General features: G+C 38.7%; 1 protein-coding gene across 2 annotated transcripts in view; it reads left to right on the top strand.

The window, feature by feature from the left end:
• Positions 1-26,596, top strand: part of MYOM1 (myomesin 1) — a 126,561-nt gene extending 99,965 nt beyond the window's left edge. For both annotated transcript variants that reach the window (XM_019755764.2, XM_019755765.2), the window contains 15 exons: positions 680-786; positions 911-955; positions 6,336-6,472; positions 8,161-8,305; positions 9,031-9,090; positions 9,368-9,435; positions 12,648-12,761; positions 13,444-13,531; positions 14,785-14,823; positions 14,912-15,017; positions 18,194-18,357; positions 20,548-20,584; positions 20,842-20,864; positions 23,183-23,238; positions 25,778-26,596. In XM_019755764.2, coding sequence (XP_019611323.2) covers positions 680-786; positions 911-955; positions 6,336-6,472; positions 8,161-8,305; positions 9,031-9,090; positions 9,368-9,435; positions 12,648-12,761; positions 13,444-13,531; positions 14,785-14,823; positions 14,912-15,017; positions 18,194-18,357; positions 20,548-20,584; positions 20,842-20,864; positions 23,183-23,238; positions 25,778-26,071 — 1,483 coding nt within the window. In that variant the 3' untranslated portion in view covers positions 26,072-26,596. The remainder of the gene's footprint in view (positions 1-679; positions 787-910; positions 956-6,335; positions 6,473-8,160; positions 8,306-9,030; positions 9,091-9,367; positions 9,436-12,647; positions 12,762-13,443; positions 13,532-14,784; positions 14,824-14,911; positions 15,018-18,193; positions 18,358-20,547; positions 20,585-20,841; positions 20,865-23,182; positions 23,239-25,777) is intronic.
• Positions 26,597-27,420: the final 824 nt, after the last annotated feature.

Here is a 27,420-nt window from a genome sequence, read left to right as displayed (position 1 = left end):
TATAAATTTTTCTTCCAGTTTGTACATTTGACTAACATTTAAATGTTTGGCTGATCTTAGACACTGACTAGCAATATAACTCACCAAAGTTGGAAATCCCAGTGAACTAGATCATTGACCAGATAATTTATTCATTCCACAGATATTTATTAAGCACATATAATGTGCCAGAGAAGGCACTGGATCCTGGAGGACATGACAGTAAAAAATACAGATCTTATCCCTAAAGGCACACCATGACTTATTATATAGAAAATGAACTAGGCAGTACCAAAGCAGTTTGATAACCTTAAAAAAGGGAAGAGCAGGGATGACCCAAGAGAGGCACTGGAGTTACCAACAACAGGTTCTGCCCTGTGGGGGAAAAAATTTTAGGCTCTCCAGCAAGGGTTGATCAGCTAAAAATTTATTTACTTGAGATATGTATTGACATGCAACATAGCTTGGGAATGGGAGACTTATACCAGCTTCCCCGCTCCCATCATCATCACACCTAGGAGGAGGTCAGGAAAGACTTCCCAGAATCAGCCAGAATGAGTAGGCTTTCAGTCAGCAAGGGGCGTAGGAACAAGTGCTCCAAATGAAAGGAGTAGCATATCAAATGCCTAGGGACAATGCCGAACAGAGGTCCATAGACCCTACACAACCTCATTTCTCATATAAATATTCTGTTCTGAAGGACGAAAATGACCTTCAAAGACCTTGGGATGGAAGACTTGGGCATTTACTCCTGCGATGTAACAGACACTGATGGAATAGCATCAAGCTACTTCATAGATGAGGAAGGTAAGTTTGAAATAAATTAAGTCACAAGTCTAATGCTGCTTCGATTTCTCAATGATTCTCTAGGATCAAGTGACTTATGTTTTCCGTAATTTAAGGTTTAATTGTTCTCTTTTTCTCCCTACAGAGTTGAAACGTTTGCTTGCTCTCAGCCAAGAACACAAGTTCCCAAGTAAGTGACCACAATACTTTCACAGAGTTTAACAATCCTACTGGTTGGAAAGTTCTGGAATAGGGCAGATGACAACTCCGACAGGATTAAGAAAAAATATATAATGGAATATACACTGGGAGCTACAAATGCACTTTCTAGAAGGGCTACTTTTATCTTTGCCATTGTTCTCAAGAGGTACAAATAATAATAACTAACATAGAAACTATATTTCATGCTCTGTTTCATAGAGAAGTGGCAACTTACATAGCTGTAATAGCTGAGTAATTAAGTTCTTCACTTTTTGCCTACATATTTTGGAATCACATATACATATATATCTTCTGGATACATTAATTCCTATGTCTTTTAGACAAACTAATCACTTCCTAAGCAATTTAATGTTAGCACTTAATAAAAGAATCATACCTCTAAATAAAGACATTACCTATAATTTTAATCTCCTGGAAAATAAGGCAATGATGCCTTGGTCAGAAAAAGAATTTCTCTGAACTATCTACAAACGCTTCAATAAAGCACTTTCCACATAAATGATTAAATTTCACAGTTGACACCTAAAAGAAGAGAAAGAAGTCTGAAGTGACACTCGGAAAGTTCCACTGGCCTGATAAGACCTCTTGCCATCAGCACCTATTGGCCAAAGTAGTGAATTATCCAGAAAGTTATACCCTAGAATTTGAGAAAACAAACAGAAACAGATAGCATATAATCATTCTTTTAAATCAGGAATGTGTTTTCACTCACTAATCCCAAAGATATAATTCCTTCACTAATACAGGAGTTTCAGGAATCCAGGAAACTATACCCTGACCTCAGACTATAGGCAAAACTTTGTATGTTTGTATATGTGCATTTTTTCCTAGGGAGAGGGCTTATAGCTTTCCTGAAATTCTTTTCTCAGTAGAGGCTGTGATTTAAAACAAACGCTGCTCTAGAACCGATAGCCTGACGTCTCTTCCATTCCCAGGGGATGCTTGCTTGTTTGATTGTGAGATTGTTGGTGACTATTGGCCTCAAATGTAATGTTCTCAAAACCAACTTTGTTCAGCAAAGCAGACAGGGGGGTACCTATGGGTATGCATGTAGGATGCAGACTTTCTGAATTCTAGGGGACAACTATTTCTCATTTCTACACTTATTCACCATAAAACTGGTAAAGTAATACCATGAATGGTGTCTTAACAGTTATACATATTTTTCAGTTGTATGGAAGGCAGGGGTTTGGCCTGTACTCTCTTTGTTCTGTACTTTGGAACCACCCTGTGAATCTGGGCGGATCATTTCAATTTCCCCGTGCCACGGTTTTTTTCCCCTGGAAATGGCTGTTGTAATAGTTTATAGCACCTACCATATAGAGATGCTATGAGAGATAATCAATATGGTGTTGGTTGATCCTTGCACTCTTCAGAAAAAAATATAAATATGAATTGAAACAGAGCAGTGATCATAGAAGAACTTGCAGAAGAATTGTCTCAAAACTGCACAGGATGTCCTCCCTTCGTGTTCCCAGGGCTGTGAAGTAGGGCACGAAAGAGAGGGTCACTGTGTTAAACACAGCCAGAGCCCCAGTAGACAGGCAGACACCATTAATATTCCCACGGTCTCTCTCATACATTGGTAGAAATGGAGAGAAACAGCATCCACCAATCTAGTTAGTCAGACAATAAACATTGACAAAGTGTCTAGGCAATAGCTAGTCCAAATCACATTTACATTTAGCTTAAATGGTGGAGGCTAGAGAAAATGGGGTGTTACTGTTGAACTGGAGGTGCCCTTGCCTCCCTGAAGTTCAGTGATCATATGGACTCAGAGATAGTGATTGCCTGATGTTAGTTATTTACACTGAGATATTTTATTTTGAAGAAGCATAAGCACTCTTATTTATTAGTTCTAGGAGCGAGGGTAGCAGCAAACTTAGGCACACCCTTTTATTAGAGACCTGGTGTGGCATTTGGGTAGGTACAGAGAAGAGAACCCGAGAATGTGTTAAAAACTCTGACATGCAAATATCAAATCTAACCCAAAGGACTTTGCATTAGCCCATCAAAGCAGCATTTTAAATATTTCAGCTCCAGCACTTTTATTTCCCCCACCACTATTACCGTGTTTCCCCAAAAATAAGACCTAGCTGGACCATCACCTCTAATGTGTCTTTGGGAGCAAAAATGAAAAGAAGGCCTGATCTTATATTATATAAGACCGGGTCTTATATTATAGTAAAATAAAACTCGGTCTTATATTAATTTTTGCTCCAAAAGATGCATTAGAGCTGATGGTTCAGCTAGGTCTTACTTTCAGGGAAACACGGTAGATTAGTCACTACATGAACATTTTCAGAGATCTGATGATTGGTTTCAAGCATTTTGTCTAATTTCTCAATCCATGCCCACTTACTCTTAGTATATGTTCACATATAAGTCATTCTCTTGAGATTTTTGTAAGGTTTTAAATGGTCTCATTTTTCACACAGTGTGATACACAGTATGGTGTTCCTTTATCCCTTGGCACAGTAAATTCTCCTGTTCTAAGCTGTTTTCAAAAATATTTTGAAAACCACAAAACATATGCGTAAAACCTACAAATAACAGATATTTTACTAGAGCAAACGAACTGCAAGCAAAAAGAGCCTAAGGAAATTTAGGGCTGAGAAGAAGGAAGAAATTAACTATATAAAGCTAAAAATAGAAACCTAGTCTGTCTTGCCAGTATTGATAGTAAATTGCAGTGTAGAGAGGTAGCTTATTTGAATATATTTATATTGTCTTAAGAGCAAGTACTTTTTTTGGGGGATGGTGCGAGATATACTTTGGTATTGTCAATATACTGTATAATGTCTCTTCATTATTAAACATTGTTTATTATCCCATATATATGGGATATATATATATACACACATATATATATTCTATGTGTGCAGATACACACAAGCATATATACATAAATTATATCTGTTTGGTATGTCCTCTTAGGTGTCAATATATTATATTTTACAATTGGTAATTATAGGGTGTTGTTGAAGCAACTCAAGGAGGAAAGAAGCACCAAGATATTAATAGCCAAATTTATAGAGCACTTATTATATGCCAGGCTATATATAAGTGTTTAAATGGGATGTATCATTTAAACTCCACTATGACCTTAAAAGGGTTGGTACTATGGTGATTTGGTTTTAGAGATGAAGAACATGAGGCCCAGAGAGGTTAAGTAACTAGACCAAGTGTACACAGCTGGTACCTGGGCTTAAGTCCAGGTGGGCTGACACTGACCAGGACATGGGCTGTGTCTGTGTGTGCCCCTGCTGTTTGCCACCACACCCTCTGTGGTTATTCCTGGTGGCCAGTGTTCTCCAGATGATGTTCCTATTACTCAGAGAGGACAGTGAACATTAAGGGAGCTGGAAGCTTCCAGGAGGGCGCGTCTCTCCCCATCCACCACCATTCTGGACCTATTGGGTAATTGCGTCACTCATGTATTAGATTCCCCAGAATGATGTCTCCAGACCTCTCGAGGAGAGATTCTACTTTCCACTCCCCTCAAGACTTACTTGTAGCAAGCAGGAGCATCCTGTAGAGAAAAAGCTTAGCCTCTGCCCTCACCACCCTGGGGTCTGTCCATGATCTGTTTCCCTTACACATGCTCACACTGGAAAACCACTGGTGTCCTTCAGAGTGGACAGCCTGGACCAGGAGGAACACAGAACAGAGGGGAGAACCCTGGTCTCAGCTCTGCCACCAGATGTGTTACTAACCTTTCTTGGAACTCAGTTTTGTCATCAGTAAAATCAGGGGAGGAAGAAAACGAACCTTTCTTGAACACTGGTCATTATTCAGTGTCTTAATGTATTCCGGGACTACATTCATTCCTGCTGGTTGCCTGGTGAGGCAGATAATCTCCCTGTTAGCAAGTGAGGAGCACGTTTCAGGAGGCGATTACTGTCCAAGAGCATGGTGTGACATTAGAGCCCATCTTCTGTCCACCATGTGACACCGCTCAGTAGATGATGTCTGAGCCTCCTGTTAGCTTTGCATTGGAACAACTCTATAACTGAGTTTTACAGTGAATGTGGAACAGTGCCAATGAACGGCATCCCTTAAAACTTGAAAACAGTAGTTTTAGGATAAATACAAAGGACAATTAGTGTACATTTGGTACAAGTTTGGTATAAGTTAGGAAACTTATAATTTAAAATATAGCATATGCTAAAATTTTGAGATAGGTTTCAAAACTGTTTAGAGAAAGCAAAGAGTGATCATTTCCCCTAAAAGACTACGAAACTTTGAGAAACAATCACGTTTTCCCACAGAGTATACTCTGGAGCCACCTTTGATACAGAACCATTGTTGGAGGAGCCTTTGTGAACAACATTTACAAGCTACAAGAAATTTAGGTGTGGGGGGGAAAAAGAAATTTAGAAAATGGTTTTGAGAGATGTCAGCCAACTTTTAAAATTTCAACTTAAATGGCTTAAGCAATACAGCTATAAATCAGAGATAGCATATAGTTCCTTCACTTTGAAAGGCAAGCCATGTTTCATTTTAGTACAGCTTCTCAATAGTGACTCGCTTGCCTCTGAAAAATTTTGCTTGGCATAAGAACTTAAATGAACTGGCATACCACTGGGATGCATAGGGTTTAAATGACAAGCTAGTTCGTCTTGTATATATAGTCAAAAATAATTATTTTTCAAAATTCATTTTTAAAAACCTCCAAAGTGAGTTAAATAGTTGAAAAAAATCAAATATAACTTCTTTCCAAATATTTTGAAGTAATTAAGATCATAGAATGTTGGAGTTGGAAAATATTTTGGCCAATTAGGACATTCGATTCAATTCAGTTCACTTATAAATTAGTTAAATGAGGCCAGATATGTTATCTGCCTAATATTACACAGTTTGCTAGTAGCCAGTGTTGGACTAGGCTGCACCTCTCCTGGGGCTAGTCCAAGACTCTTTTCATCGTATTTTGCTATTGTCCGTAAGTAAACCTAACCAAAGCCACAATAGAGAGTCACAGAGGTTAGCTGAAGGACCCTGGGTGGTAAGTTCGTCTTCCTCATTTTTACAGTTGAGAGACAGCTATGACTTTGAGAAGGTGAATGATTTGCTCAAAGTGACAGTCAATCCCTCAGTATTATGCTTTCCCTACAATACTCTCACTGCCTCTAGGCTTTGCAAGAAGCAAAATGCTACATCATTTCCATTGAGTGTTTTTCCACTTGTCAGAAAAGTCTGAATCAAGACAACTGGTTACCAATATACAGCTGGCCCTCAAACTGCGGGGGTTAAGGGTGCTGACTCCCACGCAATCAAAAATCCACGTATAACTTTTGACTTCCCCAAAACTTAAGTACCAATTACTGTTTTATTTTTATTTTTTATAGCTGTCCCAGTTAAGTCAGAGTTGGCAGTTGAAATTTTGGAGAAAGGCCAGGTCCGGTTTTGGATGCAGGCTGAGAAGCTGTCTGGCAATACTAAAGTCAACTACATATTTAATGACAAGGAAATTTTTGAAGGGCCGGTAGGTTTTACACGTTTTAGATTTCTAAACATATCGTTATAGAATATGCTGGGGAAGCCTATTAGAATGCAGGTAAGTCATTATGAAAACCACTGGATGTGGTGTGGAGGAGTTCAAATTTCACATGTAAAAAATGTAGAGGAAACTTATTGATTATATCATACTATCCAAACTGGGACATCTTTGAGAATGAAAGAGGGTACTAGTAGTAATTTTTTCAGGACAACAGTCATAAACCGAGACCATTCCAGGCAAATCAATAAGTATAGTCACCTATGAAAATACAACTGCTCCCTTGAGAAGGCGGAGGAGCCAACACCCTGACCTGAACTCAAACATTCACATCAGAAACCCCAGCAGGGATTTACTAGTTCTTCATATGGAGAAAGTGTACACTATTGTTCCAATGGCTCAGAAAAAAATGCACTAAAAATATCCTTATTGCTTTTCTGGTTGAAAATGCAATACATCCTTATTGTTAAAAAAAAAAAAAAAAAAAGAAAAGAAAAGAAAAGAAAAAACCTTTAAAGACTTAGAAAGGACAAATCACAAATTCTTACAACTTTCCAATGAACACATTGGTATATATGTTTTGGGTTTCTTCTACATTTCTGTGTATGTCTGTTCATATCTTATTTGCATAGGTGATTGTGCATATCTATATCTACTTTTTTGCTTTTAATGTAAACATAAATTCTATAGATAGAGCTACAACATCTGCGCTTTATTTGACCTCCCCAGACAGACTTCACTAGAACCAGGATCAGGCCGGTGCTTTGTGGAACTGAAGAACTTGGGTTTAAGGGCCCTGGCTCTCACCTCTATCACAGGTGTAAATGGGAGATTTAAAAGACAGGGAAGAGGTGTGGTTTGCGGTCAGTATTAACCACCTTTCATTGAAATGTGTTTTTAAAACATTTGAGTATTCATTAGTGAAGGGGAGAATGGGTAAGGAGTATGAAGTATATTTCTTTTCAGCTCATATGGTATAGATCCAGAACAAGTCACACATGGGTCCACTATGGTCAATCTCCTCCCTATTTACAAAATGTTCTCATCAGCTGTAATTATCACCAGGCCAACAGAGAGGAAGGAAAAATATTGCTGGCATCACTCTCTGCTGCCACAGCCATTGAGGGGATACTCATGCATATGTGTGCATCGACCCTCTTCCTTCATGTTCTCACATGCTTGCATGTTGCTGTGTGCATGCGCGCGCGCGTGCGCTCACACACACACACACACACACACACACACACACTCTGAATTTGAAGAACTGTTCATTTTCATTGCAGTTGGTTCAAATCATACTAATTCATTGGGTGCAAATTACTGCCTTAAGTCAGGTTTTCTAGGAGAGTCTGAAATAGAGTTTCTCCTTCCACTGAGGTATGGGCGAGTACTCTCAAGAGTAGGGGGTAAGGGAAACCCGATAGGGTATGGGAAATGTAAGCAAAAATTTGTTCTTAGTTGGAGACTGGCTTCCCACAGGGGAAGTTCTGGGGCCTGAATTGCACCATAGAGTTGATCCCAGACCTGAGACTTCATTCTGTGACATTTTATAGGAAAACTTATTAACAAGAAATTTAATTAAAGTTATGATTCTTTGGAGTTTGTGTTTATTTTATTAGGCTTATTGTCATCATATCTACCTCACTGATTTCTCTTTTTGTCTTTTCACATTGAAGAAATATAAGATGCATATTGACCGAAATACTGGTATAATTGAAATGTTCATGGAAAAGCTACAGGATGAGGATGAGGGAACATATACTTTTCAGCTTCAAGATGGAAGAGCAACTGGCCATTCTACTCTTGTTCTCATTGGAGATGGTAAGAATTCTGTGGACATGAACTGGAAGACTTTGCTGCACCCTTCAATGCAAATACCCCATGGCACAAAAATGGTCATGTGGAAGGCAGTATGAATTGTTTCTTGATTGGAGTCCCATGTTTGAAATACAGTTATCAGTTAATACTTTCCACAGTATTTCATTTCATAGAAATGGAAGTTAATTTAAAAGGACACCAAATTTACCGCTGGCCTACATGTAAATCTGTATATAAGTTATCTCTTATATAAACAAATATTTACAACTGAAATTCTCCAGTGAAGGAGATTGCGATATAACCAAGACTGTATATGTGTCTCAGAAACAAACTGTGATACTATCTTATGATGTGTACTTACTTTAAATTAATTAAATTAAGAAGAAAAATATGCAAAAGTAGTGTATGCCTAATCAATCATACATTACAACTAGATTGTATGTCAGCTGACATAAGCCACTGTGGAAACCACTAAGATTTAAAATGTGGCATTTAACAAAGCAATGGATCTCTACATTCACAGTATCCAATACTATTTCACTCTTGCATAGCTGCATGACCTTAAATAAATTACTTAACCTTTCTAAGCCTATTTTGTCATCTATGAAGACTAAAAATGAACACAGTGGTCATGATGTATGAGTGTTATAATGAATATAAATCACTTAGCACAGCGACTGGCATGTACATTTATATCACTACATACTTACTTGTTTTTCAATTTTTAGTTTATAAAAAGCTCCAGAAAGAATCTGAATTCCAGAGGCAAGAATGGATCAGGAAACAAGGTAAAAATAGTCAGCAAGTAAAGAGAAAGCCTCAGTTTCTTGAACTAAATATTTACATAACAAATTAAAATGAATATTATTGCTATGTTAATGACCCTACAAATAAAAAATTGAAAATGTTTATTATTAAGTATGTATCCATTTAAAATATTTCAAACTCAATCTTGAATTTTAAAATTTTCACTTCAACTATAAATCACATTAGAATTTAAGAATGAGCTTTGATTTTGTATTCATGACTATGAGAGTGATTGCTGGTGTCATTAATATTTTATAGGTCCACATTTTGCTGAGTATTTGAGCTGGGAAGTGACTGGTGAATGTAATGTACTATTGAAATGCAAGGTAAGAAGTAGATAAATTTTTAGTATATGATACAAGGGATATAAATATAAAATAGAATGTGAGAAGAGAAAGATCAACTTTTCATCTCCTCCATTTGAACCAAATGATAAGGGACACTTCCTTACTGCTGAATGTTATTGTAATCATTGGTTAGCAAGAAACATTTAAAGTAAAGCAATATAAAAATATGGGAAGACAACATGAGCATTCCTATTAATTATCCTAGTTAATAAGGACAGACTATTATTCTTTCTGTGTAATAAGCCTTTTCTTAGAGCAGTTTTAGGCTCACAAAAAAATGGAAGAGAAGCTACAGAGATTTCCTCCATACCCCCTTCCTCCATGCACACATAGCCTCCCCCATTAACAATGTGTCCTACCAGAGTGGTACCTTTGTTACAACTGATGAACCTACATTCACACGTCATAATCACCCAAAGTCCATAGTTTCCATTAGGGTTCACTCTTGGTGTTGTACCTTCTATGGATTTGGACAAGTGCATAATGACATACATCCATCATTAGATGTCATACAGAGTATTTTCACTGCCTAAAAGTCCTCTGTGCTCTACCTGTTCTTCCCCCCACTCTTACTAAATTACTAATTTCAGAAGAATCTCACATTGTCTTTGTTTTAAGCCAAATCTACATTCTAAGTGGTAGATCTATTCCAGAATCATTCCAGCTACACTGTTTTGCCATGAAAGTTTAGAATTTCCTATCTAAATTGTGTGACTAGAACAACAATACCTTTGTGTATTGGCCACCACTGTGCTGCCATGTGGGAGAGGATTGATAAAGAGTTTGCAGTTCACAATCAATTGTTTTATTAGGCCTTTGGGAAGATTTAGAAAATTTTTTTTCCTATCACATGCTGAATTATTTTGTACCTTAGCATATGATATTGTTCAGCTGAGTGAGTCATCAAAATGTTTTGGATAAGGAACTGCTGGATTAGGTTGGAATGTGAAGGTCGTGATAGTGGACAGGTACTCCAAGGTGGAAGCATTGATTTGGCATTTGGCATGTAGTTGTCATTATAAAAGCCAGAACCCAAGTGCCCCAGTCTCTTCTAGGTCTGATGAAATTCAAAGAAACAGCAGTCTACCAGAAATGTGGAAGAAAGATAAATTCTGGGTTTCAGCCTCTTAGCAAACGGCAGAGCTTGAAAAATGATTTCTCAGGCAGCAGCTAAAACCCTCACTGCCTCACTCTCCCCCTAGCTGTCCGCTACCACATTGCCCCCTCCTCACTTTCTTCTCTACACTGCATGCCCCATAAACCATCCCTTTCCCAGAGACCTACATGTCCATCCTCCTTCTTTCTGTGCTACCTGTTGCACTAGACTTGTGGGAGGCAAGGTTTGGTGTCCTGTCTGATGGCTTTCCTCAGAATTAGCCTCATACCCAGATTCTGAACAACCTAGAAATAGGTTCTGAATATTCATAATTCTGTATTTATGCTGTTCCATGGCCTGGATTGGCCTTCTTATTACAGCTTCTCTGACAAAAACCTTTCTCAAGGCCCAGCTCAATCATCTCCTAAGGCCTTCCCCTTCTCAATCCAGGTAGAATGAACCTTCCTCTGTCCTCCCATAGCTCTTTGTTTCACTATTATAGCAATTTATGTACATTTGGCAATTTAAATATTCATTATATTTAATGCAGTATGTGCAGTTAAACGTTTAGTCTCATGAGACTATCACGGGCCCCACTTGGAACTAGTATACTCAAAAGAATATAGGACAAGAACCCCAGCTTGCCTGCAGGGTGGTACTGGGCATTCCTCTCCTGCAAGAGTCGACATCAGGAGCTATTCCCTTCACCAACGTGAGATGACAACTCAGGTGCAAGGAGACAAGATCCACTTTGATCAGGTGCAGAAAACAACATGGCTTTAAAAATACCTCATGCCCCAAGGAGCCACTATCTCTTATGACAACTCCCTAGGCAGAGCTTCCCAGGTCTCCACAAGGGCCATGCCCAAATTACAAGACTCGGTTTACTCAGAGAAGCCCGAGCCATGGCGTCCATTTCTAGGCCCTCCCCGTCCAGATGCAACTTTCCAATCGGGTCATTTCTATCATAAGCAATGTCACCTAATAACGCACTTACTTTCTGTGATTCAGGAACAAGTTTATAGGATGATAAAGAATGTTTGTGTGTACTCGTTTCATTGTACAGTTACCAGTGTTAGTTCTTATTTTAATTTATCAACTGAAATTTTTTTAAACATTTTAAAACTTGCATAACATTGTTTGTAATGAGATTAAACATTTTCTGTTTGCTTGTAATTGTATTTCCTCTTTGGGAATTATGTGTACATTTGTCCAGTTATTCAGTGGAGTCTTAGGGATCGTTTTCTTGATTTGTATGAAGCTCTTTATTTTTTTCACATAATTTTAATTGCACAAGAAATACATGAATATACGCTTCTTTGTATAAAATTAAAACATTGTAGATAAAGCTCAAGATCCATTTAACAATTAATATGAAGTCTTTATCTCATTTGAAATTCATGATATGATATGATGTGTGAATATAGGATTTAAATGAGTATCCTCAAAATTGCTGAGCAATTATTTAAACTCTACTTAATGATGTTAACTAAATTTACTGTAGTAATCATTTTGCTATATAAATACATATCAAATCATTATGCTGTACACCTTAAACTTATGGTTATATGTCAATTACATCTCAAAACTGAAAACATTTTTTTAATTAAAAGAAATTTAAAAACATACTTCCCCTCCACATTTATTTCAAAGCTTCATTTACCTTTTTAAAAATATTTAGATATATATTGGGACTTACTTGTCTGTTCCTTTAATAAAGTCATTGATTTTATGTGACAGACTCTTTTAATCTAATGGGATTTGTCTTCCAATGGTTTTCAGATTTTTATTTTAATTTAAGTTTGTATGTTGGTATGTGTTATCTATTCTTTCTTTTTTTTCTTGTCCACTATATGATTTTAAAGTTAATTTTTACTGCTTGAAATACAGATGCTATTGATTTAGGTTTATTCATTTGTATCCATTTTATTCTAAACTGTTTATCAATTAAAATAGCTTTCAGTTGATTCCTTTAATAGCTTCTGATTCTAAGTTTAGTGCATTTTCTTCTATCCAGTGCTACATTAAGAATTATTTAGTTTCATAAGAATAGCATTCCCTTTTTCAAGAAGTGTAATTACGGTTTTTCTTCTAGGTGGCAAATATTAAGAAGGAGACTCTTATCATGTGGTACAAAGACGAGAGGGAGATATCAGTGGATGAAAAGCATGACTTTAAGGATGGTATATGTACCCTGCTTATAACAGAGGTAGGTGACTGTAAATGTGAAATGTAATATATTAGTTCTGTACCCCACTTTTTCCAAAAAACCAGAGACTAGATTCTATATTCCTTTGCCCCGGGCATTTTAGTACCTTACTTCTAACTGCTCCAAGGATCCCTACCCTGACTTCACCAAAAAGCAAGCTGTAGGTACACAAAAGTTTCTCTCACGTGATATACATAGATTTGTCACATGTCCAACCAATATTGTCCGGACATTACAATACTTGAGCTACTTTTTCATAGATGGGTGAGTGGCAGGGCAGTTAAGTGGATCCTTCTTCGTTTGCTCTTAGGCCTCATGATAACTTTTTCCCTAAAAGTACAATCAGACATAATATTCATTTAAGGATAGATTTTTATCTACTTTTTATCTAAAAGAGTACCTTTCAAATATATGTGATCATTAGTTTTTAATATGAAGGCAGCATGAAGGATAAGGACTTTAGGCCTCAAATCAATTAGAGCATTAGAGGGTGAAAAATCAGGACTGCTAACTGGTCAATTTATGATGGATAGGTTCATCTGGGAACTGTTCGTTGCTGACATGGCTAGATGCTTGTTCAGTGTGTGTTTTGATGGCAATAAATCACAGGGCCTTAAAAATGCAAACACCAAATTCTGAGGCTACAATAAGCTGCACTGTGATACATCTATCTTTCCCTTAGTTTTCCAAGAAAGATGCTGGGACTTATGAAGTTATCCTGAAAGATGACAGAGGAAAAGATAAGAGCAGATTGAAGCTTGTGGATGAAGGTGAGTCCACCTACTGCTGGGATCTGCTTTACGTGTTCTGTGTATAGGTTACCAGAATTATGAGTGAGGCTCAGCTGATGATTGAAGTCATGCTGATTTTTTTATCCACAGATTTTTGTTTTCATTGAAATTCCAGCAGAGTGAACTCCCGTTATATTAAAAAAAAAAAAACACTTCACTTTTAGTCTTCCTAGAAATCAGAAGTGTACTTTTGATCCTCAGAGAATTTGTAGTCTATAGTCCACTAGGGGTCTGTTTTCAATATAAATCTTTTTGGTTTCCACCTGTAAAAAAAATGTTACAGGATCAAAAACTACTGTGAAAAGTAGTTTTTAAGAATCTACTCTTAAAAGGTGGCCAGAAAGATTTATATGTGAAACTCTAAGCCTCTCAGTTATTAGCAGAGCAAGAGAGCCATTTTCATTATTCAGAGACTACCAAGAACAAATGTATCATGATAACGAAGACCTGTATATGACCCCTAAACTTCCCATTTTGTTCCTGAACAAGACCGTTAACAGGATTGCTAACAAACAGCAGAAGTCTGATTTTACCTTTCTAACTCTCGGTAGAGGCAGGACTAAATGTGTTTATTGGCAAAAAGCATTATTAGGCTGAGAAATGTCAGGTTGATAGATGGTTTAATTCATTATGAATTGATGACACCGATAAGAATACATCCTCTAATGTGAACTAAGACTTCCTGGGACTTAAAAAGAAGAGATTCTTAAAGCCAAAAACCTTCCTGGGAATCTCACTGTGGCTCTTCCTCTAGAATGTAAATATGGTGACAGTTATAAAGAGTTAGAGGGAAAAGTATCAAAACAAAATCAGGGATCTTTTAAAACTTGATTAAAATTGAGTTATTCCCTCCAAGAGCACCTTGTGACCAATATCTTTCACCAGACAGATATTTATTTATTTATTTTAAATTTATTGGGTGACATTGATTAGTAAAATTATATAGGTTTCAAGTGTACAATTCTATAATATATCATCTGTATTTTGCATTGTGTGATCACCACCCAAAGTCAAATCTCCTTCCATTACCAAATCTCCTTCTGTATATTTGGCCCCCTAATTTACCCTTTTCTACCTCCCCCTCTTTCCCTCAGGTAACCACCATACTGTTGTCTGTGTCTTTGAGTTTTTATTTGTTAGACAGATATTTTTGATATCTCACTAACAGTTTGAGATTTGACCCTACACTGAGCATTTTTATACTGAAGCTTTGTCTATGAATCTATCCACAGCCTTTAAAGAACTGATGAGTGAAGTATGTAAAAAAATAGGTAAGTTAAAATGTTCTCACCAACAACAGTGCTTCGTTATTCTGGACGGGCTTACAGGTGTATGAAATATGCTGTCTTCTTCTTTCAGCTTTGTCTGCTACAGACCTGAAGATCCAGAGCACAGCTGAGGGCATCCGGCTATACTCTTTTGTTACCTACTACCTGGACGATCTAAAAGTTAACTGGTCCCACAAGTAAGTAAATGGGAACTTAATTGTTGTGTAGAAATTCTTTCTCCAGTGGAGTGAAAAAAGGTGGGAAAAATAACAGCATCCCTCCATACTCTCAGGTAAGGAGTCTTCTGACTTTTCAGGTCTGACACTGATGAGCATAGGACAGAAACACCCAGGACATTCCCTTAGTGTGAGGTTAGCACTTTCCCTCAACACATGCATGACGAGGTCAGTGACGGCTAACAGCATCTGTCTCTGATCAGGGCAGGACCATAATTTGTAGAAATCTCTGTTATGTGACCTCTACCTCAAGATGGCCATGCTTGGTCTCTCTCTGCTTTGTGAGGCATCCAGAACCAGATTCCGATCCTGTCTTTCTACACACAGCTAACCCATGCTGTGGTCTGGAACAAAATTAAAGCAGCATACACCAGGAGGCACAAATTTCCCATTATGTGAATTAGTGACCATTCACCAAAGAAACCTAATACAGAGACGTGTCTGGGTTAGTTATTGTTGTTGTGTATAGCAGTTAGCACAGTTGGCCATAGCATGTTCCTTGTCCACCCTTGGAAGGCTGGGAGATCTCAAGATGACTTTGGGAAAATGTATTTGAACAGGATTGAGCCTGAAGATCTGTTCTAATCCCATGCTTCCTTCATGTAGTTCTGGAGGGATTCCATTCAAGTTCACCTCTGGGATTCCAAGAGGCAAAACAGGTTTCTAAGTCAAACGAGTTCTCCATTTATACTCGATGTTATCCTTAACCTTTGTGCTTCCTTGAAATTTCCTGAGCTGAAAGAAAATAGCCGCCTGGCACAGAAATCTAATGGGGCACAACCACTTTCAGTCCACATTTAAGATGCAGCAGACATTCATTCTTAAAATCCTTGTGAGCGAGCCCCACTGAGCAGTTGGCCACTGTGGCATCCCCAGGAGTAGGCAGACAACGAGTTTGTTTATATCTTCCCTTCAGTGGATCTTTACAATACACCTGGCACTGCTCCAAGACATTGAGAGGTATACATTTATTTAACATGCACAACTCTTTGTGGTGGGTACTTCTCACTTCAGTGAAGAGGAGGTTCAGACTAGGAGAGGTGACTTACCTGAGGTCCCACAGCTACGTCGTGGGTAGAGGGCTGAGCCCAGGTGGCCTGGCTCCAGAGTCTCCCAGCTATGGCACTACCCCTGTGTTCAAGTAGCATTAAACATCTAGATTAACATTTAATCAGAACTGGGACCCACCACAAAACAAACATTTGTGTTTTCCTTAAAATGACTTTCTTGTGACGTAGAACACTGTTTTATTATTTTATTACTATTGATTTCCTGAGTTCTAAAAAAAATGAGAAGTGAAATTCCAATGTAGAATTCTTGGGCTTTCATTCCTTTCAGAATATATTTTAGGAAAGTAATTCTAAGTCAAAATAGATAAAATTCCAGGAAATTCCTGTGTGACACCTAAGACATTCTAATATATCAGTCTGGAGACTGAGCAGATAAATTAATTAAATCATCAATCAAAAGGCTTTACATCATCTCTAAAAGGATTACTTGTACAAAAAAATTTATAGCATTGAGTTTTGAACAAACTTGCAAACATAGACTAGCAAGACATAAACTTTTTACATTATTCGGTCTAGTCATCTAAATGAGTGTTTTGTGTATCCACATGCCCATGAACAATTCAGGAGTCAAGGATTGTCTTCACTGTCTTTATGTAGGTATGTGGCACAATGGAAAAAAACTTGAAATAAGTTTACTTTTGACTTTGCTCCTATCTTCCCTTGTATCTTAAGCAAGTCATTTAATTTTTCTGAGTTTCACACAATAATACCTACTCTATCCTATAATACTAATGAACCCAATGAAAGAATGAAATTAGTTGTACTTTGTAAACCATGAAGTGCTTTACAAATTTAAGGTACTATTATGCATGTGAGCCAAAGATTAAAGAACTCAAACATTTATCATAGTAAAGCAGAGAACTATCTGTCTTTCTAGCTCTCTAAGACATATATATTGCTCAGGCTGAGGTCTATGGGTACAGATGGGTTCCTTTATCTTACATTTTATGGCATTTTAATTTTAATATCTTTTAAAGAATGTACTGTATAAGAAAAATGCTGAATATTTATTTGAAAACAGAAACTTTCTTTGGCAGAGGTCTTTGTTTTTCTGTTTTTTTAAAAAGTTCATTTTGCTTATTATAGCTACAAACGTAATACATGCTTGTTTTAGAAAATATATTTATAATATCATACTACAAGTTAGAAAGAGATTAAAATAGGATGTTATCCATAGTTTTTCTTGTCATAGTGTGAACATTTTGGGGTAATAGCTCCATCTTTTCTTTATGCATAATTGTTAGTAAAATAAAGTAATTTTGCCTAGTGCCCATTTTCCTTATTTCCTTACATGTTAACAAATTCTTCGTAAAGTGACTTTTAACATCGTTGAGAATATATCCACCTCTATCTTTCTCTTATTTCATCTAAAAAGTGGCATTACTAAACCATCAGATCACAAATGAAACTGTTCTATTTGCTTGTATTCTCTTGTAAAGAAAAGAACAGAATGGATGGCTCTGCTCATGAACTACTATACAATACCAAGAAACTCATATTCAGGGGCAGAGAATGTGCCTCATTCATTTTGGCAGCAACTCAGCTTTTCATTACTCTTGGCCTTACTACCAAATGCATGTTTACGAATGTTTTAAATAGCTTTGTAACCACATATGTCAATGGATGTCAGCCACAGATGAACCTCCTTAATTCTGTTTTTGACTATCTTATCCATAGACCATCTGCATGAAATATGCAGTAATATAATAGGTACCTTGGCCATTTCACTTCAAAGATTCCCTCAGTCCCACAAATAAGCCCAAGCACAAACAAAGATAATTAATATCACTGAGAAGTATTGGTGTTGCAATCTGCCTGGGCCCCAGACTACTATTGGGAGTTAAATGTGAGACTGTCAGACCCCCCACCCCCATCCCCCACCCTGGGCCTTGGAATCCAAGTTTGGTGATTCAGCGTCCATCATTTCTCTGAAGCAGTAGAACATATGTGGATCCCATATTATATGAAAGCCTGCAAAACTTTATGTTAAGACCTCAATAAGAGACAAAGTAAAGGTCAGCTCTAGAGGAAAACAAACAACAATGACGTTTTCTTTGATTTGAACAGTGAGACTGCCATTAAGTACACAGACAGAGTTAAGAGTGGGGTCACCGGGGAGCAGATCTGGCTGCAAATCAATGAGCCCACTCCGAATGATAAAGGAAAATATGTAATGGAGCTCTTTGATGGCAAAACGGGACACCAGAAGACAGTGGATCTTTCAGGAGAAGGTAAATGCATATTCTGCAGATTTGAACTTTGGAGGGGTGGGCTTTTTAAAAAGAATGGAGTGTGAAAAGAGGTTCGCCTATTGAAAGGTGACTGGAGATTTTAATAAAGCAGTTTAAATTCAACCACAGTGGTAGAAGCAAGAATTCAGTGGGTGGGGAATCAGTGAAAAATAAACACTACTCTTTCAAGATGCTGACAAAGAAGGGCAGATTGACTAACAATCACTTGAGCAAGAACAAACAGTGAAAAAGAATAGTTTTATGATGACTGAAATTTGAACATGTTCATGGAGTCTAAGCAATCAGCTGAGTCGGAAGGATTGAAGATGTGAGTGAGGGGGAATAATTGATGTATCAGAGTTCTGAAGAATGCAAGGTTGGAGATCCAGGGCACCGGTGACAGTGTTGACTTTGGAAAGGAGCAGCAATACCTTTTCTTCAGAAACCAGAGGGGAGTAAGTGAATAAGCAAAGATAAATATTGAGGAGAACAGAAGGTAGTTAGAAAAGTTGGATCCTGTGGCTTCAGATTTCTTGGTCATCTGCTGAGAGGATGGGGGGTTCTGGAGAGACTGGGAAGAGGAGAAGAAAGTCATGAGAGATCTGGACAAAAGGCTTCCACCTAACATAGATGACAGGCGATGCACAACTATTAGTTAAAATTTAAAAAGTTAAAACATACACAATCATTAATAAAAATTTAAAAACATGTTGCCGTTTCTCCCTCTCCTGGTACTATACTCTTCATCTTATTTATTATTTCATGGAAAAGTAAAAGCCTGTGTGAAGTTACTAAAGGAGACTGGGGACTGACTTTCTCTTCCACTTTTTCATATATTAAAATGCTTTCTAAATATGCCGTAACGCTCAGTGTTTTAATCCTGAGAAAGCAGGTTCATAATTTAGAGAGCAGGCTTTTGACCCTGCATTGAGTTGTTTTGTGCTGAGTTTCTTATCCTCACTACCCCCCACACCCACACCCACCCCCACTCTCCTGCCTATGATGATGGAAAATGCTTGGTGAAGTGTCTCTTCAGGGAATGGAAGCAGCTGCCTCCAGGACTCAGACATTCCAGGCCACACTGTGCCTGTGCCTGAGTCACATACTACAGTGATAAGGGATTTCTTCCGCAGTCTGTCTGATACTTTGAAACACGATAGAAAAAGGCAAACAAGACATGGGTAGATAAATTTAAAACTTTTTAAAAATTTACTTTTACTCTCTGGCCCATCAGAGCTTATTTAACTACCCTGCTCTCAAATCCCCCTTAAACCAAAGCTGTGGATTATTTTACTCGTGTTGACACTGCCACCAAATGCACATTGGCTCTCCTGTGCCTCTTTCTCAGTGACATGGGCAAAAAGAAGAGTACCGAGCTCTTAGCTTGGTTTACCCTAACTAGTCTTTCTCCAGAGATTTTAAGCCTGACTTTTATGCTCATTTTTTCCACCTGTAAAAGGGGGGGGGGGCAGACTAGTCGTATATAAATGTTTTCTAGATGTGAAATATTATGATTCCCAGACGACAGAGAAGTTTAAAGACGGGGTGAGAGAGATTTCAAAATGAAGCTGCCTTTTGTGGCTTACTCTGCAGACTCAGAAAAAAATATTTTAGAACTGTAGAGCTCTCAATTCCTTGTCTCACTGTCTTTTATCTCATCTCCTGCCTGGCATAGAGGCATTGCTTCAGGCAAGCATGGCACACGCTGTGAATGCAGTAACTCCCTGTGCTAAATCTTTAACACAAACAGATGGGCCAGACCCCATAACATAGAAACATTCAACTGTCTAGCTCGGAGGCCATGGCATGTGGGATCATTTAATAAAAGAAAAGCCTTTTTGATGCTCAGGATGTTTATTAAACGACCAACTTTTATTCGAAACAGACCTCTTTTCCCATTTTATGTTTGGTGGAGCTAATCTTTGCCTTTCCGTTTGAGGGTTTGAAGGTCTCTCATGGAATTGAAAGCTTCTAAAATCCACTAGTTCACATTTTCTACCTAAAAAGTATTTGCTCGTTAAGTCCATCAAGTTGTAGAATGAACGCATAGATGTAGTCTTATTGAAAATCAGCTTAGTTGTATCTGCGCTGATCACATTGACCTCACATTGTGAATTTTATAGAATTGGTCCCTGCGTGTCATCAGTTCCAGATGAGAAAATTCTAACTTCTCTTTTTTTCCCCTTAAAGCATATGACGAAGCCTTTGCCGAATTTCAGAGATTAAAGTAAGTCCCTTTTTCCTAGCCAGTGCCATCTGCATGCACTAATGTCTCTGGAACATTTTGTGTGCTGTTCCCCCATCTGAGTGACAGAGAGGGTCTTTCATTTCGACAAGTGCAGTAAAAGCAGCTCTTCCCACTGCTTCGTTGAGCAGCAAAATGTCTCTTAGGTAATGAAATGCAGTCAAGGTTGGCTACTTTGAAGTAACACTAAAACCAAATTCTCCTTTGTTTGTATGTTTGTTCGTTTATCTCAACCACAGACAAGCTGCCATTGCCGAGAAAAGTAAGTAAACCCCCTTCCCGTTTATTCCTGGCATAGTTTCAAAATACAACTTTTATTTTTCTATTATGACTACAGATGGAGGAGAGTGAAAGTGGGTCTTTTTTCTTTTCTTTTTTTTCTGTTTAAATCTTAGGTGTTCTACATATGTTTTCATTTATTCTCTTGAGTAAGACTGTCTATGAAAAGGAGGTCTCAGGTTACACTATAAGAATGTCACACAGCTCTTGACTTGAGTTGTCACCCAAACAGCCTTCTTGAGAAATCTCTAGGCTGCAAATCACACGATAGGTTGTAAGTCACTTGCAACAGGCCTAACATATCAGAGACATTTATATTACATTAAAGAAAAGAAGAAACAAGAATCTTTGTAAATTTAAAATCTGAAACTGTTCCCCCAACAAGTACTCTGCATTTTCCTGAGACCTCTGTAGGAGAAAAGATGTAAGGCCTTCCTTTTTTTCATTTCACTGGACACAGTCTGCACGAACAAACACCAAACTGTCATAGCTACGTACCCAAAAGTGAGCTCACTACTAACATCTATCAACCATTTGCTTCACACATAGATATTTCAAGAAGCATTCAGACAGTCTTATAGGATCCCAGAAGTCAGACTAATCCGTCATAATAATTCAGGTTCTTTCACTGAGTGGGAGGCAGAATTTGAAAACTGTTGAGGGTTAAAACGGTAGACTCCATCCTGAGCTGGAGTGGAAGGGAACCAGGAGCAGGAGTGAGAAGTGAAGTTATCTATCTGCCTTTTCATAGCTCTAGGTCACCCAGTATAGAACTTCTCATCTTTGCTGTTCACTGCTTTCTTCCCTCCTATCTGCTCTCTCCCTCTCTGTACTCAGGCCCTGGGTTTGTGAGGCAGCAGCTAGCAGTGAATGGGGCAGATGCCAGCATTAGAGACATGCTAGGGAGAGTCCAAGCCACAGGGAGCGTTTCTTGTTGGCACCCAGTATGTTCCTCCTGTACCTGTACACAGAAGCAAAGCCCAGGCCACAGCAATTGACAGTCACTCCCCATTCCTGAACTCTGTTTTGGGCAAGGAGCCCTACCTTCCCTCTAGTTCATAAACATTTTCCTCAGATCTCTGGATCACAGCAGCTTAGAGCTGGAAGAGATGTTAGAGCTCTTCTAGCTCCAATGTTTAAAACTTTACAAGTGATAGGGCACTTACTTCAGACAAAAATCTTCCACACAGACCCAATGTGAAAATAGGTGAAAACGGCGTTACCTTTATTGGTGTTGGACTGGGGACCTGGCTCCCTGACTCAGTGCCCATCTTGACCTCCTCCCAGGCCCCTCAGAGGAATCCCTTAGATGCTGTGGAGCAGAATTTAGACTTCATGTCTACAGGTCTAATGCAACCCTCCTCCCATTCTACAGGTCAGGAGACTGAGTTCCACACAGTGACATGATTCTCCTAATATCACACAGCAAGGGGCACAGGGAGCCAGATGATGGGTTGGGCTTACAGGTGGTGTAAGGTGCAATGGAATCAGCAGGAGAATGCAGTCAAGACTCAGTCAAAGCTTTATCCTGACTTAGGGGAGAAGAGAATTGCAGAAATAAAGATCAAGAGTGACACATTAATGAAGTAAGCCTAAAAATGAGACAGCCATTGTGTTAGTGCTAGAGAGAGTGGCTTTGAGTGAATGACAGACAGGCTTCTTTCTATGAGGCTGAGCACATGGCTTGTCTGGGGAGTCAGCCCTGGATTTCAGCACCCGTCCTGCACTTTGTCCCCTCACATGTGGGCCTTTGTACTCATGGCCATAGACAGCAGCCCTGGGTAGCGCTACCTAGAACTACCAGGAGACAAGGAAGAGAAACTCTGTAGGGAAAGCCTCAAAGAAAGCCCATGTCTACATGAGCCTCTTGATTTCCCTGGCCTACAGCCTCCAATTATGCAAAGTTTTTGAGTCATAGGGAAGCCCATAAAAGAGGCCATGCTGAGCTAGGAGACCTTCCATAGAGATCTGCTCTGCCTCCTCAAGCTGAGCCCCACTGCGCTACAGAAGGGCCAGGGCTGAAAATAGCTGTGAAAATTATAGAGCTTGATCCAACAAAGTGATCTCAAGCTGATATTTTAGGTACAGATAGAGGCACCTGTGCACACGAAATATATGTGTGAAAGATTAACATTCAGCATCACTGGATCATTTTCTTATTTTGCATATTGAAAACAGGTATAAAATAACTGTAAGGAGAGGGAGACTAAATTGGAAAATTAGTTCCCTGGGGTGGTTTTGTGAGTGTGATTGCTGACACGCATCATTTCAGTGATTAACCAGAAACTTCTGTGCTTGCAGATCGCGCCCGGGTGTTGGGCGGTCTCCCTGACGTGGTCACTATCCAGGAGGGCAAGGTAAGCACAGAGCTCTCCTGTCCCTGCTTCTTCCACACTAGGAATGGCTTCCACTGCCTCAGCCTTTGTTCCTTCTTTTAAGAGACATCCCACTCTCTTCATCTATGCATGGCTGCTTATGCTTGACTTCAAAAGAGCCACATACAGGGTTGAAAATGCAGTCAGGTTCACAGTCATCTTAATATTTTGGGCCAAGCATCAGATACAAGTTTGTCTGATGTGGGCACATGTAGAACACTTTCCAGAGTTACCCTCTAAAATCATGAGAAGAGGAAAGTGTTCAAATGTAACTATATGACAAATGTAATTGAAGAAGAAACGACCTCTAACACCTCGTGGAAACTGGCTCACCTATTAAATACCTCACCTTTGAAGGGAAATGTGCTACTCCACGAATTTCTGTAGGTTCTATTTCAGTTGAAAACTGACTTCTTTACATTTAGTTTTAACATGGTATTTCTTGGCTCCATAATAATTTCTCTGAAAAGCAATGAACATAATTTCTAATCTGGATTCATTTTCTTCATTCCTATGTTTCATTAAAACAAGTTTAATACACCAGTTATAGGTGTAGAGGTACTTGTAGTGGAATAAAACCTTTTCCCATCTCAATGTGACAATGGAGACATACAATAGGTGATTGGAACTAGGGTGATAAAATAAGGCATATCTAAAGGCTTTAATGAGAGGTAGGTTTCATATAGCTGCATTTCTTCGTTTCTTCATGGGCGAAGTATATGGCCACAGTGACTTTAAGCTCAACCGTCACAGAGTTGCTTTTGTTTTTAAACTCTATTTTCCAATTTCATCATCTAATGAGGTTCAAAATATTCACCGCACTGGGTCGAAGTGAGAATTAAGAGACAGAATGTATGTGAAAGCACTTTGTGATCTATAACTCAAATTGAAAGTATGGATGATAGTTTTTCCATGACACCTAAGGTATTTAGTTTCGTTTGATTTGGGCAAAAGTTTTAACCCCCAAGTAATCAGTTTTCAAAATCATATACCTCGTCTGTCTGCTTGGATAGGTTTAATGGCAATAGTTTGACTCTTCTTTTTTTTTCTGAAATGTATTTGTAGAATAATTTAGTAAGAAATGCTACTTAATCATGGAAAGAAAACAGATTTCTTAATCCCAATTTTAAAGGATACTTTTACAGAAGAGGTAATACAGAACAAGTAATCCATATAGATGGATATTTAGAAGGATATCTTTTTCCCTGTATATTGTGGGCCCTAGTTCTTTTCCTTACAATTACTGGATTTTAGGAAGAAAAAAATGCAATAGTGGAAATTAAAAGGTGAAGTAAATTCAACATCGTTGGCCATCATGGAAATGCAAATTAAAAACACAATGAAATATCATAACACACCTCTCAGAATTGCTAAAATGAAACAGGGACAACAACAAATGCTGCTGAAGATGCAGAGAAACTGAAACAGTCATACATTGCTGGTGGAAATAAAAATCAAAATTGTACAGCCACTCAAGAAAACAGTTTGGTAATTTCTTAAAAAATGAAACATGAATTTACCATATGACCCAGCAATTGCACTCCTGGGCATGTATCGTAGAGAAATTAAAACTTATCATAGAAAAATTAAAATTTATAATTTCTATAAAGGGCAACACCAGAGATTCTTGTGGTGATGGGAATGTTCTGTGTCTTGAATGAGGTAGTGGATACATGAAACTAGACAGGTTACAGAATTGAATAGAAGTAAACACACACAAACACAAGTGAGTACAAATAAAACTGGGGAAATCTAAATAAGATCAATGGATTGTACCAATGCCAATATGATGGTTGTGATATTATGTTATAGTTTTGTAAAATGTTACTATTGGGGGAAACTGGATAAGGGTGCACAGGATCTCTCTATTATTTTTTACAACTGTATATGAATCTACAATTACTTAAAACATTTCCAACAAAAACGTAAGGTAAATAAAACTATAGGCCTAAACCTTGGTCTTTTAAAATAAGAGGGTTTCAGCACAGAAGGAAATATAATAAAATGTTAGGAATACATTTTGGAAGGGCACCTTTGCACCTGCAACAGATTGGGTAAGGTTTCGGGGAGAAATAGAATGAGGAAGATGGAATTTGAAAATGACTCCCATTATTTGAAACAGATGTTAGGATTCTGCTGCTGGGCCCTGTGATGGAATTGAAATGCAAAAGTGAGCAGGTGGTGATTATGGCAGTGAGGAGATTTCTCTACTGAGACAGAGTCCAAAATGCCACATTAGAGCAAAAGGCATCTATGTGTTTATGAAAACAAAATGGAGATGGGAACTGGAATTAAACTCTGTGTGGTTTTGATAATAAGCGTTTCCAAACCCAGAAACCCTCAAGAAACCTACTCAGGTTTTATTTCAAACTATAACTCACACACACATAATATGTTCAAACCCTGATATGGGAGGTTTATATTTATCCTTCATCAGGTCATCCTACACTCCCAGAGTTTTCTTGAAGTTGGATCGTTATATCTGATATGTCTCCTCCCTCTCATAAAACCTGTTTTACAGGCACTTAATCTCACTTGCACTGTGTGGGGCGACCCAACTCCGGAGATCTCCTGGTTGAAGAATGAGAAGTCCCTAGACTCGGATGACCACTGCAACCTCAGGCTCGAAGCTGGCAAGACCGCCTACTTCACCATCAGCGGGGTGACCACCTCCGACTCTGGCAAATACGGGCTGGTTGTGAAGAACAAGTATGGCTCGGAGACCAGCGACTTCACCATCAGTGTGTTCATCCCAGAGGAGGAGGCCAGGATTGCCTCTGCGAAGCCTCAGAAAGGCAATAAGCAGTCCGAGTGACCTGAGACCTCCAGGAGGGCGTGTGAGGACTGCTGTGCTGAGCAGGTGGTGTGGGCTAAGTGCGAGGAAGTCTTCATGCTTTCTACTGTCTACTTTTGAGCTGGCTTGGGGGGGGGGGGGAATTATCAAATCTTTTATTCATATAAAAAAAAAAAAAGCACCAACTAACATTTTGAGAGTTTTTCTTTGCAAGTTATGTGTTAAGACAATACCATTGGTAGCACAAATATTAGGAAACAGTTTTGAGGAAAAGACCAGAATAAAGTTAAAGGGATGTTGAATGACGATGGTCAGAGACCAGACAAATGTGTTGTGGAGCAGTTTGGACTTGGCTATACTTTTTTCGGTAACTTCTCATGGATTGCAATGATACTTCAGCATCCTATCAAGATGGATACTAGTTGTTAAGCCAACCAGTATGTTTCATGTGTTGTTGTGACAGTGATGTACATTTCTGTTGGCGGTCTTGTGATTTGGAACCTCCTCAGTATTAATAAACAGTCCTCACACCTTTCCTCTTCCCAATCAGTGTTTCTCTCATTCTTCCTCTTTGGCTGCTCAGTTGGGTCGATTCTGCTGCATCTCTCTCACCACTTCATCTTCTGATTGAAATTCCTTTGGGTTAAAGCAGTACCTTCATAGCAGGGTCAGCTAAGTTATCCAAGGTCAACTGAAGTTCAGAGATGTGAAATTCCTCTGTCACTAGATAGCTGTTAGCTTACTGGATAATCAAGTCAATTCTATTGTTAAAATACCCAAAGTAATTGAATGTAATATGTCAATTAAGGATAATAAGAGGGTGTGAGGGTGTCTAGTGCCAGAATTGGGGACTAAGGGCCTATAGCTAACAGAAAAAGAACCCTCATTCTAAATTCAGAGAACTTCCAGCTTTGGGGCTTTCTTCTCCTTGTATGTCTTGCCGGCAGGCAGCATTCTGCTTTAGGAAATTTAGTTTTATCCCCAACCCTACCCCGATACCCCCTTCTCCACAGACACACAATCACTCACACACCACTGGAGGGAAGTAATAATGGTGAAAGGGGGTTTCTTTGCTCCTTCCTCCTACCAAGGGTGAGGGGTGGGGCAACAGAGTCTCTTATACAGTCTGCAGGGACACCTACACATCCTTTCCTTTGCAAAGTTCAGGACTGGAAACTGAGTCTGATCTGACTGTTGCTGACTCCCTTGTCCAGCCAAGTGCCCCATGCTGCTGCCGTGACATTGAACACTGGGCAGGAGCAAGACACTCCCTGACAGGCATGGCAAGTCGATGAGCTCCCAGAAGGTCAAGAGGCCCTGTGGAGGGCAGCTGACTTTGAGCAGTCTGAAGTTCTTCCCTCAGCAAAAGG

The sequence above is a fragment of the Rhinolophus sinicus genome, linkage group LG09 (genome assembly GCF_036562045.2).
Source record: "Rhinolophus sinicus isolate RSC01 linkage group LG09, ASM3656204v1, whole genome shotgun sequence".
In the NCBI taxonomy this organism is placed as follows: domain Eukaryota; kingdom Metazoa; phylum Chordata; class Mammalia; order Chiroptera; family Rhinolophidae; genus Rhinolophus; species Rhinolophus sinicus.
This window is presented reverse-complemented; position numbering and strand designations above follow the sequence as displayed.